At 53.2% G+C, this 13,820-nt stretch overlaps 4 protein-coding genes across 4 annotated transcripts; 1 reads left to right on the forward strand and 3 right to left on the reverse strand.

The window, feature by feature from the left end:
• Positions 1-124: 124 nt before the first annotated feature.
• Positions 125-2,789, reverse strand: BO70DRAFT_374951 (Fcf1-domain-containing protein; the record flags this gene model as incomplete). The annotated part of the gene is made up of 6 exons (XM_025544999.1): positions 125-558; positions 623-1,207; positions 2,100-2,172; positions 2,233-2,398; positions 2,452-2,681; positions 2,754-2,789. 6 exons carry the CDS (start codon positions 2,787-2,789, stop codon positions 125-127), a joined length of 1,524 nt encoding a protein of 507 aa, XP_025394555.1.
• A 3,010-nt stretch (positions 2,790-5,799) lies between these two features.
• On the forward strand, positions 5,800-10,740 carry BO70DRAFT_302276 (uncharacterized protein; the record flags this gene model as incomplete). Its single annotated transcript, XM_025539745.1, has 6 exons — positions 5,800-6,205; positions 6,261-6,384; positions 6,443-6,754; positions 6,816-7,592; positions 7,644-9,676; positions 9,716-10,740. 6 exons carry the CDS (start codon positions 5,800-5,802, stop codon positions 10,738-10,740), a joined length of 4,677 nt encoding a protein of 1,558 aa, XP_025394556.1.
• Positions 10,741-11,162: 422 nt separating this feature from the next.
• On the reverse strand, positions 11,163-12,642 carry BO70DRAFT_366726 (putative endo-1,3(4)-beta-glucanase). Its single transcript, XM_025544408.1, has one exon. The coding sequence runs from the start codon at positions 12,578-12,580 to the stop codon at positions 11,408-11,410; it is 1,173 nt and encodes a 390-aa protein (XP_025394557.1). The 5' UTR covers positions 12,581-12,642; the 3' UTR covers positions 11,163-11,407.
• A 38-nt stretch (positions 12,643-12,680) lies between these two features.
• Positions 12,681-13,814, reverse strand: BO70DRAFT_324724 (glycoside hydrolase family 16 protein; the record flags this gene model as incomplete). Its single annotated transcript, XM_025540624.1, has 5 exons — positions 12,681-12,874; positions 12,937-12,989; positions 13,052-13,227; positions 13,283-13,314; positions 13,382-13,814. 5 exons carry the CDS (start codon positions 13,812-13,814, stop codon positions 12,831-12,833), a joined length of 738 nt encoding a protein of 245 aa, XP_025394558.1. The 3' UTR covers positions 12,681-12,830.
• Positions 13,815-13,820: the final 6 nt, after the last annotated feature.

The following is a 13,820-nucleotide window of genomic DNA, read 5'->3' on the forward strand; positions in this document are numbered from 1 at the left end:
AGTAGATAGATGGTGTCCTGCAATGGCGCTGCTGGTTTTGAAGCTCTGTGCTCATATATAATAAGTAGTTGACATGATCATCTTCCAGCGTAAGTAGATTCCCAAATTACGGTATCAGGCGAACTTACAACGAAGCCTTTTCCCTCACCAATCCAATCTTTTTCATCAACCCAAACACATCTTCCGCCACTCCCCAAGACAGCTCGAACCCACGGCCTCCAGCCCCGTAAGCATGAACAAGAGTTCCGGAGCCACGATCTAACTTCTCCGCCTCTAGCCTCATCCCACCTTCTCTCGCAGGTCGACGACCGAGAATATCTCGAATGACGTCAAACTGCTCCTTACTCCCCTCCGCAAAGGGAAACCACTTCGCAGCATTCGCCAGCAGTTGAGCCCGTGTCTCCAACGACGGCTTCGGGTCCCAGTTATGCGGTTGCTTCGTACCCCCGATAATGGTCCCACCATCTAGAGGACGCGGGATACAGAAAGACCATGAGCCATCGATATTCTGTCGAGTGATTGTCAGCGAGCAGGGATTCCGAACGAGACACGTTTGTCCTGCGCAAACCATCGTAAGCATCGACGCACCCAGCCACCCCCAGCCCACAACGACCAGACTCACCTCGAATAATAAACGACTTCTCATCTCCAAACCCCATGCCCGAACAGTTCACCACCGTCTTCACCCCATCCGCCAAATGAAACGCCTCCCTCGGATCCACAAACGTATACTCCCTTACCTCCCCACCCCTCAACACAAACTGTCGGAGCAAATACGCACAATACACCGGCGGGTTAACCACAAACGTCTGATACCTTACCCCCCACTTCACGCCAGGCGGACATTCCCCCTCCGTCAACCGCTCGAAGCCATCAAGGTGGGCATACGCATTCCGGATATTCTCCGGAGCGAGGTACTCCACCGGCGGGTTCTCGAGATATTCGACCCCGGGCACGGATTGCACCCCGCAGCCCTGTTCGTGGGCCGCGAGGTTTTTAAAGTGCGCGTAGGTGCGTTTAGCTTGAGACTCTTCGCGGGTGAATTGCGGGGTTGAGCCTGGGACGGGGCGGTAGTGGGCGCCTGCCCAAGGAGATGCGTAGTTGAGGGAGGTAGTGTGGGGGAATTCGCGGGCTGAAAGTATGAGGGATTGTGATGGGGTAAGGTGCTGTTGGATGTAGAGGGCACAGGAGAGGCCGATGACGCCGGCTCTGAGGGGTTGGATGTTGCGTTAGGGAGGCGATGTTTGGATGGGCTGTGCATGCCTTGGGGGAGTATACGCACCCGATCACGACGATGGTCTCCTTTTCTGCCATTGTGAATGTGGTGGATGTGATCCTATAGCTGGATGGGATGTGTTTGTTTGTTTGTTGGGGTGGGTGGGTTTGACTTTGGGGGAGAGCTGATAAAGCGGAGGGCATCCCCGCATGTTGACGGGCAAGGCTGTCGGGGCCAGAACCGGCGAGTCTCATTTGCTATGTCTTTGTGGTATTCCCCATAGTGTACTTGAGATGGAATTTCCGTAAATTCTACGTGCGCAAAGATGGAGGTTGATGTAAGAGGAAATTGTACGATTCAACTGCTTTAATGAAATCTATGTGTAACCAGACAGGATAGACTGCATCTCAGGCGTGTCAAGAGTATCGTCTATCTGCTAACCAACTCTTCCATACGATCTGCTCCTCCCTCTCAATGTGACCAGGCCCACTGCCTTAATGGATCATGGCGGTCATTTGGGAATCTTCTCATTTTAGCACTGGCCAGCGACCTCACGTGCACACAGGCCACTCCACGGCGCAACCTGGCCTGCCAGATATTGCCGATATCCCAGTAGGCTCTGCATAAACGAGGGCGTAGCCTGCGTGCCGTATGATCGGGCCAACTTCTGTGGACTCGAGACGAACCGGGTCCGTTGACACGCGGTGGTCGGGGTATATCTTCGTAAGACATAATATAATGCGTTGGCTTGGTATCGGGACATTCCTTCCGTTTTTTCCTTTTCTCCTTCGAAAGCGATCAGACGGCTAGGGTATTTAATCCAAAGCGTCGGGCAGCTTCTCGATCGTGAATTTGCCTCTTGCGACCTTCATGATCGGAACACCCGGAATCTTGCGCAGCCGGCGACACAGGTCCTGATCATTGGTTGCCACGATATAGATTCTATGTTTGGTCACCTATCGCAGTGGTTAGCGGGCTGTAACACCGCACGTTGGGATATTTGCGTAACAACATACCCGATCAACGATGCAGTCATCTGCATACGTGCCCTTGTGAGAGCACTTGACCCTAGACCACCGAGGGTCTTTGGCCACCCGCAGGGCGAGGCGGTACTTGTCACCTAACTTTTCCAACTCCGCAATGGTACAGTCCGAGAAGGTCGGGATACATTTCGCGTACAGCCTACACGAAGTCTTAGCATTGGTCCGTATTATCCAGCCCTGTGTCCAACTCACAGATCCATCATCGACGTCAGCATGTCCTGCTTCGCTCGAATGGCGTGGGAGACAAAGTTGGTATCGACGAGCACGTGGTAGGGAGGCCCAAGGGCCGTGTTTGCGGCGAAGAACATGTTGGAAGGGGCTTGGGTGATTTGCCGGGTCAGTTGATCCTCCTTGGGCTGCTCTTTTTTCGTGGTGCTCGGCTTCTTCAACCGCTCGTCGTGGGCCTTGATGGCACGTTTCATCTATTCGTTGCTCATGGTCAGTTTCCATCTTCCATCTAACGCCTGTCTTTGCAACCTGGGAAATTTGCATACCTGCGCAAACTTGCGGGTCTTCTTTTGGACACCCATTTTGAGAATATAGCCTCGGGTGGCTCGAGTAGGTACGACAGGGTAAATGTGTCAGATCAGACGTGGCTATCCGTTGCGATGCAGTGGTCGAACTCGGAAGATTTTGGAGATGACGGAAAATCATATCGCGGGCCGATGTTTCACCGCGATAGCAAAGCCAAGGCCGCTCCGCCGTCATGTGATTTTGGCTACCAGGGCCCAGGTAGCGTCTGGATGCCGGTCGGGTCCCACCGCATATCTACCGCTTCCCAGCCGCCTGTCTCCATGAGCAACTGCCTGTATCTATCCAGGTCTCAACGTGCTACGATCCCAGGATCCCAGGATTGTCCCACCGTGCTCGTGTTGACTCAACGCACCCAGAAGAGTTACAGCGCCCTTCCGCCTTCAATTTCGGCATTCAGTCGAGTCACAACCGCCACAATGCCCTTGTTGGCCGTGCAATTCTGGCCGGACTCTGGGTGAGGGCCATCGTATGATAAGGTTCGTGGAGTTTGTTCGGGCTTTTCAGACCGTCACAGACAGGGCAGAACGTACAACATACTAGTCGAGGGCACATACATTCTTATCACATCCAAAAATAAGCGGAAGGAAGCCCATCACCGTCCGAGCTCCTCCAGCACCCCCGCAATGTCTTACTCTCAGAACCTCTCACTAGTGCGGAAGAACGCCAGTCACAATACTGCTTGTTGGTCACATCACATTGCATCCACAGTCAGGGTATATTCCGTGAAAGGATGATTTGACGTACGTCATCCTGTGGGCTCAGCGTTTAGGTAGCTGGGTTAATCCAACGCTTCTGTATTAAGTATCACAGTACAAGTTGCTGTCTCGGTCACTGTGACAGGTTCGGGCGTGTCGGTCACTCCAGGATGAAATAGCCGAGATTGGGTGCGACAGAGAGGCGCTCCAACGAAGGTACAGAGTGCTACTACTTGTGTGATAGGAATTCTGTGCCCCCGTCTATGAAGCCTCTGGCAACCGGTTTCTATCGCATATCTCCAAATACCCGGCGGTTACACCAAGTTGTGCGGAGGGCGGAATGCGGAATGTGCTGGGTGGTTTTATATACTTCCGAGTCGTTGCTTTTCCCCTTCCCTTGTCTCCCTTTTCCCGAGCCTGGTCACCAGGGAAATATGCTGTAGGTGACAGTCACCGCACCGTAAGCACGCAGAGCACAGACCTAGTAGTGTCTGGTACATACGAGCACTGGGGCTTCTCCCAGGCCTCCCAGTACCATCCGGGAACGATAGTATGCAGCGTACACCGCACCTCACGCGATGTGACTCGAGAGAGCCCAGCGCATTGCTCAAGATTGGCATCCATCCTCGTGGGCTCAACGGTCTGCGATTGGGAAAGAGGAGCGAATTTACGCGCCGGGCAGGTCACTTGAGGGCCACTACAGCGCGGGCACGGGCGGTGATTGGCGGGGTCGAGTGATGAGAGCTGCAGCGTGAAGAAACGCCTTCTGCACTCGCCGGCCAATCAGGCACCCTTCAGGCTCACTGCCCCGGCGGGAAAGGTCCCTGACAGCAGCCGCTCATGGCCGGGCCATGCAGAACTACACCATGTTCCCTTCTCCTCTCTTACCCCCCCCCCCCCCCATCTTCCCTTCTCCCCTCATCCCATTACCAGATTGCCAATGCCTGCCTAGGGTCCCACAATTGGCCACCATCTCTCATCGTTCATTTTAGCCTCAAACTCATTCTCTCCTCGCGGCAACTAGATACTACGCCTCATAGCCCACACTGGCACACCGAACAGCTCTCGTCCGCTGATTAGGTAGCCACCACTATCCCCATCTTGCTAGCTGCTCTAACACGGGCATGGTTGAGCCATTCCGGATTCCCCCACCCCCCTAGTCAGGCGCGGGAGGATCGACTGGCCGTCTGCTTCGCATTTGGGGTTCCATGTCTGTCCCGTGCTGCATGCTTGTTGGTGTGCCAGTGCGAGGGCCACCAACAGGCCCTCATGCCGCTCGACGGGTCCTATCTGCCCTCGTCCGCTAATTGAGTGATCGGACGCCCTGTTCACCACATTTCAATGGCATCCTGGTCCATGGAAGCGCCGTCCACCGACCTTGGCGCTAGCTCCAGCTGCTCGATGGCTGGAGATTTCGATCGACTATCGCCGTTGCCTTCGAGACGTCTCAGATCCCATCCGGTCTGTCTTCAGGCACTCTCGACAGGTGGAGAGGCTGGCGCCATCGCGAGATTAATAACAATCCACAAAGACCAAAGTATGTCCCCAATCTATCCCTGAAGGATGCGTCTGTGTATGTAGATCCGGTCACTCGTGGTAGTGCATTCTTCTCTCCCCTTTCCCTCTGCCTCCCCTCCCCACCTCCGCGCTGAGAATTTTTTTTATCTCTTTCTCCACCCCTCATGCCAGCAACGTGGTAGCCTACCTAGTGCTCTGTCTTCCTGGTCGTTCCACTGCATTTTTCCTTGTCTTTCACTTGCATGCTTGTACGTCTGCGTTCTTGTTCGGTTCCAACTTAGCGCGCTATCATTGTTAACTTCCACTGCCCTTGCTATATCCCCGTCACTTCCCCCCGCTCAGTTATCCCGTTGCCGCTGGTCCTACCGCCGCATCGGTTTATCTGTTGCCTGCCTGCAGAGCGTCGACTTTACTGACCATCTTCATCTCTAAGTCGGATGTCTCTTGAGTTCGCATTGAATTGTGTCTTCTTTCGATAGACATTTGGAGCCGTGACGTGTTGGCCCTACTGGGAAGGACTGCATTCGGTTGATATCGGATTGGCTCTATCCTGGTCATACGTGCCAATGGGAAAGTTCGTCTGAAAGTACACTGTCCTTGTCACACCGCGCCCTTTTTTCCGTTGTCAAGTCGTCACTACAGACTGTGCAGCCATCCTAGAAGAGAATACTGCTTTCTCTGAACCCAGAATTTGACACCCACAGTTGGCGGATAATTTGAGGAGAGGGCAGAGGTGAAAGAGGAAAGCATCCAAAATATCTTGTCCAAGTATTCTTGGGCAGTGCAGTCAAGGATGGTTGAGCTATCATGGAGCAGAAATCCCGTTTCAGATCAACGACCCCCAAAGATGAAACCACTGGTCCCTCCCACGACATTGCAGTCGCAAGCACCCACAGCTCGCTTCGAGCCATGTGCTTCGACTCCGTCATTATTCCTCTATGCCCAGGGATCTTCGATTATATGTCTTCATCACGATACCTTGGCTCTTGAGCGACGATTCGAAAATCATCAAAACGATATAGGATTCATCTACGTGGACAATGTCAGCGAGCGGGGAGCAGGGAGGTTGGTTGTGAGCTATGACGTTGGACAGACGGCAATTGTTTGGGATCTGTTCACAGGAGGCATAATTGCTAGGTTTGCCTCTGTCGAGCAGCTTAAAGTGGCAGCTTGGATGAGAAACGGGAATGTGGTGTTTGGTACATACCAGGTTTTGCTTCCCCCCCTTAAGCTCTACAACTAACACCCCTATAGGCAACGAGAAAGGAGATGTGATCATTTTTGAACCTTCCACCTCGGAGCATACTTCCTGTCGCACCATCTTTGATCCCATCACAGCTTTAGCACCAGCCACAGATTGTCGCACATATGCTATCGGGTACGTATGCTAGACTCGGAATCATATGGCGCCTTGTGGTCTAACAGAGTATCTATAGTTACCAGAACGGCTCCATAGTGCTTGCAACTCTGCATCCGACATGTACCATCCTACACACCATGACAGCTTCCAGAGGGCCATCAGCTATACTGTCATTAGCATGGCACGCATCATCGTCCAAACAGAAGTCTGATATGCTGGCTACCTTGTCAGACAATGGCGATCTGAGGGTCTGGAGTGTAGCAAAGCCTCCTGGCAAGGAAGTCCCCCGTGTGATACGAGTCCTCAAGCGGTCAGATGGTTCTCCGGCCTCCGAGCCCAAGTGGATGGCTTGGTCAAAGAACGGGAGGATTGTACAGTATCTTGAAGGGTAAGTCGAATCCCTTGCCAGCAACTGTTGGGTCTGAAAAGCTGAGCACGGCCGGTTTTAGAGAAACATGGGCCTGGGACGTCAAAACGAAGCACGTCACATACGAGCCGATTCCAACAATAGACAAACCCCGCGGGTTTGCCAGCTACGGCCCAACAGCCACGCTTTTCACACTTGGGCCGCAATATACAGTTCAACAGTACGATGTAGACAGTCCTGCGATGGTCGCAAACGTACAACACGCCCCACACGGGGTTTTGCCAGCTCCTTTAGAGCCATCGAGGCTGCGCACCCTACAGGATCCCCCGGACATGAGGGAGTCAGGCGCTATGTTTAATACCCGGAGAACGCCGTTTGATCTGAATGGGATTGAAGACGTCCGACAACAGCGAGCAGACATAAGCAGTCCTGCTTCCTCGAGGAGCCACGCAAATTCGGTCAGTTCAAAGACGTCCTCGGAAAACTACCAAACGGTGCCATATTCACCACCGAGTCGATCCGGCCACACCGGAACCTCGTTTTCCTTGACTTCGGCATCCGATAGACAAACCCCTCAGCCATCTGGAGCCTCTTTTGCGTATGCATCATCCGTTTCAATGTCGTCTATGAAAAGCTCGCGTGCGGGTTCACGACTCAAGAATGAAGTACAACTCAGTCCCGCAGAAAAGCCGGCTGATCTGTTTCCATTTACGCGCGCACGACTCAACGACGTGCCTTATGGACATCACCCCCCGCTTGATGAGTCTCGCCTTACCCCGGACGATCTGCGCCAGCAAATGCTTAGCCTTGTATTTGGCTTCAATGGGGACATTGAAGAACTGATCAAGGACGAACGTATGTTACCACTGTGCTGAATCTCATTATACTCACTAACTCTGCAACCAGTCAGCAACCATCCCCCATCCAGCCAAAGCGCCATTCTTTTAGCACAATGGCTAGGTGGGTTTGATACAGAGAGCATGTTATCGCTGATCAGCTCAAGCCCGACTTCGATCACCGATTGGATGCTTCTCGCGTTCAGTCACATTGATAGAGGATCTCAAACCAACAAGCTGGGACAAGCTTTTGTTCAGAAGCTATTGGAAGTCGGGGATGTTCATACCGCGGCCACTATGCTGCTAGCATTGGGCGATCGAAACGATGCCATCGAGGTCTATGTTTCCCAGAACTATTATATGGAAGCCATACTAATGACTTGCCTCGTGATGCCTACGGAATGGCGGCGGCAATCATTCCTTGTTCGTCGATGGGGTGAACATGTTGTGTCTCAATCTCAGCAGCAGCTTGCAATCCGCTGTTTTATGTGCACGGGTGTGGAGCCTTCAGAGCCTTGGACATCCCCAGCCGCGCAGCAAGCTACCTCTTTCGCTGAAGTGATCGCAAAAGGATCGCCTCTGACATCGCCCGAGCCCCCCTACCCCAACCCAGCCAATCCTATGGTCCCCAGCTCGCAGCCTATCGGCAATGCCAGACAGCCGGTGAAGACGCCAGCTCTCAAGTTAATCACGTCTTTTGACTCCCAGTCAGGCCATAAGTTCAAGTTTTCCGGTTTGAAATCAGATGATCGAACGCCAACCAATGCTCCTGGGGTTACGCCAATTGCCGAATCAGCTGTGGTTGAATCTGCTATGTCTCCGGGCGGACTGGGGTCATACAAGCTGAACAACATTCAGAGCATAAACAATGCGATGAATGCACGTACAAATACGCCAGGATTCAACAGACGACGGCTCCCATCCATCGGAGAAACGCCGATCGACGTTCACCCTCCTACATTTCCATCTGCCGTCTTTAAACAGCCGTTGGTGGACTATGGATCAACGTCGGAAAATGATGACAGTCAGCCTCCAGATCAGGATGACAATGAAAATGAGGATGAAAGCCTAGGACTGTTGTCATCGGCACGTTATGAACCGGATGAATATAAACCGAGCCCCCAGACTGCAGTTCAGGCCACAGCCGACAAGTTTGCCACCATAAAGGGTCTCCCCTCTCCTGCCGCTGGGGTTTTTGAGGCTCTGAGAGAACGCTCAGACAGTCGAGCTGGAACTAGAGACCGAAGGCCCGATGGTCTACACCTCCACTTGGATCATGGAAACTCTTCCCAGGATGACATACAGGAACAGTCTGACATGATGCTGGCCAACTCTAGAAGCCCAGCATCGACATTGAATAGCTTTAGCTCTGCAAGGAGTCCCAGCGTTAGTGGTCGCAGCATAGACCAATACATCAGTAGTCTGGGCGAGGCGAACTACCACACCAAGAAATATCAACCCCCCCGTTCTCATGGTCGGGCAAGAAGGAACACGGACGACTCGATCAGCCAGGCTTCAACTCGAAGGTACCGCTCCAGAAATGTTTCCAAAGACACTCGTGGACGAAATGAAAATCGACACATACAAGCCGCAAAACGCTCACCGTCTTCGCCCGTTCCAATGTCACCAGAGGATCTGGCTCAAATAAATGCAAATGGTACGGATAAGGCGTCCTCGAGGACACGGAGTGCCAGTAGAGTCCGAAAACCACGCTCTCGGAACTCCTCTGAGCGCCGCCAGAACCGCTCTGCGAGTCGAACCACAGCCAGTCGCGTTGGTGCAGACAGAAACGATCCTATCAGCCGAGGACGCAGCATAGACAGACAGGGGTCAAGTTCTAGGTCTCCTTCGTCTCCATTGCCTGCTACGAATGCCGACAATGCACTCAGGCTTGTCACAAGCGACCGGGAGCGATTGCGAATCCGCCAGCGGAGCAGCAGTCGGCGGCCGGATAAAGGTACAGGATCAAGAACAGATGTATCCTCCGATACAAAGTGGGCAAGTGCACGGTCTCGTAGCCGTCAAGATCCGGAACGACGAGCTGGCACCGAGCAGGAAGCATTCGACCCTATTCCAACTGGCAACTATCACGGGAATGTCTTCTTAGGTGACACCCCGAATGTTGCTAAGACCATAGTGGCAGAAGTATCTGCCCCGGTAACAATCCCGCAGATCAGTCTCGCTGAGCAGAAACGGAAGGAGCTTGCCGCCGCAGAGCTGGAAGCACGTCGCCTTTCACTTGCGCGCAACCCGTCGGCGCCTAATATACCATTTCCTGGAGAGCGACAGCCGACTCGGATGGGCTTTGAAAGCCCGCCATTTTCAGTCAACGCTTTTGCGCCACGTACCCCTGGTCGCAACCGGGTCCCTACAAACAAAGGATCGCCGGAGTATCCCAGTAGCTCTGACTCAAATTCGTCCAAGTCTGGTGTTCCCTTGGGATTGCCCGCGACTCCCAAGTCGAGGAACACGAAGCACAATGGGTACGAAGAGACTACATTAGTTCCTCCGGTGTCTGACAGCAGTGCTCTTCTCAGTGACGCTAGATACCAGGGCGATGCTGAGCGGATTGGCCGCTCAATGTCCGTCCCCGTCCCGGAAAACCATCAGCCTGGTCCCATGCCCACGGATCTCCCAATGCATCCGAGATTCAACCCTCACCTGCCAAGAAGTCGGTCAACCAGTCGAACACGGAGCATGGCGCACCGCCGAGACAGTGGTGGATATAGCTATGGCGGTTCTCCCGTGACCGTGAGCATTGAGGAAACAATTGAAAATGCTATATCCACCCAGCAGGTCGAACACCCTCCCATCTTGCCAGAACTCCAACATCTCAACCCTCCGCCGCCACCACCACCCCCAGCGGCTCCTTTGGCATCGCCCCGCGAGTCTTCGGGGACGATAGACATTGCCATCGACAATGAGGATTTTGGACGACTGCTCCCTCGAGCGATGACCGCAGCTCCTGCGTCCCACATGGACGGCCGACCAGGACTGGAACGCCGCCGCATGTCCTTCGAGCATCGACGAGGGCGCAGCGTGAATGAGAGTCTCAGCACTAGAATCCGTAACTTGACTCGGATGGGTAGCGCAAAGGGCCCTGACAGCTGGGTTTCCCCAGACATTCCGCTCCCATACGAGAGTGTACAGATATTTGAGGGTCGCTTCTAAACCAAGCGAACCGCCCCTAGAAAGGACATCGATGACTTGGCGAACTTCTCGAGGTCCAACCATTACTATGATTAACGATACTTATTTCTTTTCCCTCCTTTATATGCTATTGACACCCCGATTCTTTCTTGTTTTGGTTAGCAAAGGCATATCACGTTTTCCAGATATTTCGATAACTGGAGCTGTATACCCTGACGACATGTTTCTTTCCTTGATAATGACAGCGGACGTGCAAACTTATTTATCTACCCGAGTGATGCACTATAATTGGTATTTCTTTGTCTCCTTCTCTTTCATTCCTTCTTCTTTCCTCGTATGTAAACACCGCCCGCAAGGGCACGAGAAAAGTCGCTCCTTGACCTTGCTCACCCGACGTGCTTGTTTTTTTTATACATCAAGTGCATTTAGTGATTAATTGAGTCGTACTATCTGACACCCCAAATCTGACCTCCAGAGAGCCGTAGTGATCGCAATGCGAAGTCATTATCCATAGAAGACATTAGTGAGATTGGGACCTCATTGTTCCTAATCGAATCTTTACGTAAGGATAGAATGGAGTATGTCCACTTTCAAAAAGAACGAAATGATAACAACGCTAAAAACGATCACTCGATTGAACATGTCACTCTCAACTTTACAAAGTGGGAAGACCACTAGTCGGACGCATTTACCTCCACAAGCCACCGCTCTTTCTGCCGAAACCCTCCGCCGAATCAGAAGTCATATTCCGCTCCGCGTCGACCAACCTGTCAAACTCCGCCTGCTTCTTCTGCTGTTCGGTCAACTGCTCATTGAACGGGGTGGGGTATGAGCCCGGCTGCTGGCGAGCTGCCGAAGGATTGGCATTCTGATTCCTGAGGCGGTCCCAGGCACTTCCCTGAGGTTGCTGCGATTGCCCGAACCGGTAGTCCGACGCGACAGGACTGGCATCGTCGTCGTCCCAGAAGCCCTTTCCTGTGCTCTCACCCTGGCTCGACCAAGTTGTGTTATTGTTGATGTTGTTGGAACCCCCATATGACCGACCCCAAGTATCATTACCACCGCCAGACACAGTATCGGAGACAAAGCCAGATGTCGAGTTGTTTTCCTCCACATAGTCCCCGGAATGGTGAAATTCATTTAACGGGTACTCATCCGCGCCACGCTGGTTCTGCTGTTCTTGCTGCGCAGGGGGATACGGCGGAGGAGAAATTTGTCCCGTCTTGGTGGGCAGCTTTTTCTCAATCTGGTTCCGAATGAGGGTATTATATTCCCTCAGCCTGGGGTCGCTATCAAGACCACGCATTTCCTTCACTTTAGAGATAACACCACCATGAATATACCCAGCGAAATAAAACCACGACAGAGTAACGAACGCCCTCCAGAGGACGTGCGGACCTTGACCGGAATTAAGGAGATTGAACGCTCCCATGCGCAGCTCCGACCAAGGCCGGAACAGGGTCCTTCGCTTATCCATTGGATAACAGACATCCCAGAGCGGGGACTTTCGTCCCCTGTAGAAAAAGTACCCGAGGCCGGCAGTCATGGCGGGAGCTATCGAGAAGCCCGTGCTGTAAGTGCTGTCGCTGACGAGGGTGGTGAGGCCGTTCACTTCGTCTTGGTTGAGGCGTCGTTGTACCGTTATCTCGCATCTGGCAATTGACGCCGCGAGGTGCCATTCGTAGGCGCGCTGCCACTTGGTTTTGCCCCAGAAACCGACGTACATGGTGACAAGGTCCGGTCGGACGATGAGTTCGGGGTTGATTTGGTACTTGGATAATACGTCTTTGGGTACGAGTAAGCCGTATCGCGTGGTTAATTTCCCCCCTCCTCCTTGAGGAGGGTTTTCGGCGGGATCCATGGTGGGTGTGTTGTGGAGGGAGGACAGGGGATTGGAAGAATGGTTATTCGAGGTGAGTGATGTGATGGAATGGGAAGTGATGAAGCTTGAAAGGCGGCGAGTGATTATGACAGGTTGTGCAGACGCTGAGTCAGCTATACTTGGATGCATTTGTTACTGGATTAGGACTAGTCACTCCTGCTACTCCTCCCTCTAATTAACTACTACTACTACTATCTTCCCAACTTCTCCCATCAATCAATCACCCCTCCTAGATCTGCTCGAAAGACAAGTTCCGGATCAGGTAGTACGTGTCTGCCACTCAGTCAGTCTCTGCGTCTAACCTACTCCCACTCCCACCGTTGTAGACTACTGACCCGTTGTTGGACCAGGCGATCCAGACGATCCCTCCATCTGGAGATCAATGATCCTAGCATTCCAGTCAATACAGTCTTCCCCATCATCCCATAGTAGCCCCCAAGCAGCACTCACAAATACAGCGGCTTGCCAATATAATCCTCGCCATATTCCGTGGTGACAAGCTCCCCGTCGAGATAAAACTTGACCGAGATGTTCGACCCATCCTCATCCCGGATCTCGCCTCTCACAGTATGGAACTCATCGGGGGACGGATAATCGACATTCACGGCCTCGACCTCAGACGAAGTCTGTCTCTTATTAGCGTGGACTTTGCTCCCATCTTTACCATGGACACTCTCTCACATTGAACGTATTGAAACTGATATCCCCAGTGCCTAATACACACACCCGTCAGCAACAGCCAACAACAAGCCCCCTTTAGGGAAAGGAAGAGCCACAAACCCTTCCATTCCGCAAGATCGATCTCAGGCGGCCAGGAATCTACTCCCGTCAGCCAAAAGGCAGGCCAGGTGCCCTTCTCCGTGGGAGCCTGGAACTCCGCCTGGATGTCGAATCCCGAGCCTGCTTCTACGGTGAACGTCTGCGCCGCATACACGGTTCCGGAGAGATAGTTGATCGCCACACCGCTGCTGGTGGGCGGCTGACCGGTCACGGGCTTTGCGACCAGTGTCAAGGTGCTGGAGTTGACGGAGATGTATTCGTGGTCGGTGGAGTTGCCGACCATGCGGGCTGCGCCGTTGTGGTCGGAGCCCCACGGGTAGAGGTAGTCGAAGTATTTCTCCAGCGAGGCGTAGGAGTCGAAGCAGGTGGTTGGGATGAGGGTGGTTGTGCCCAGGCCTAGCTGGGCTAGGCTGAGAACGGTGAGGAGATGCATCTTGGA

The sequence above is a fragment of the Aspergillus heteromorphus genome (genome assembly GCF_003184545.1).
Source record: "Aspergillus heteromorphus CBS 117.55 chromosome Unknown BO70scaffold_51, whole genome shotgun sequence".
NCBI lineage: Eukaryota > Fungi > Ascomycota > Eurotiomycetes > Eurotiales > Aspergillaceae > Aspergillus > Aspergillus heteromorphus.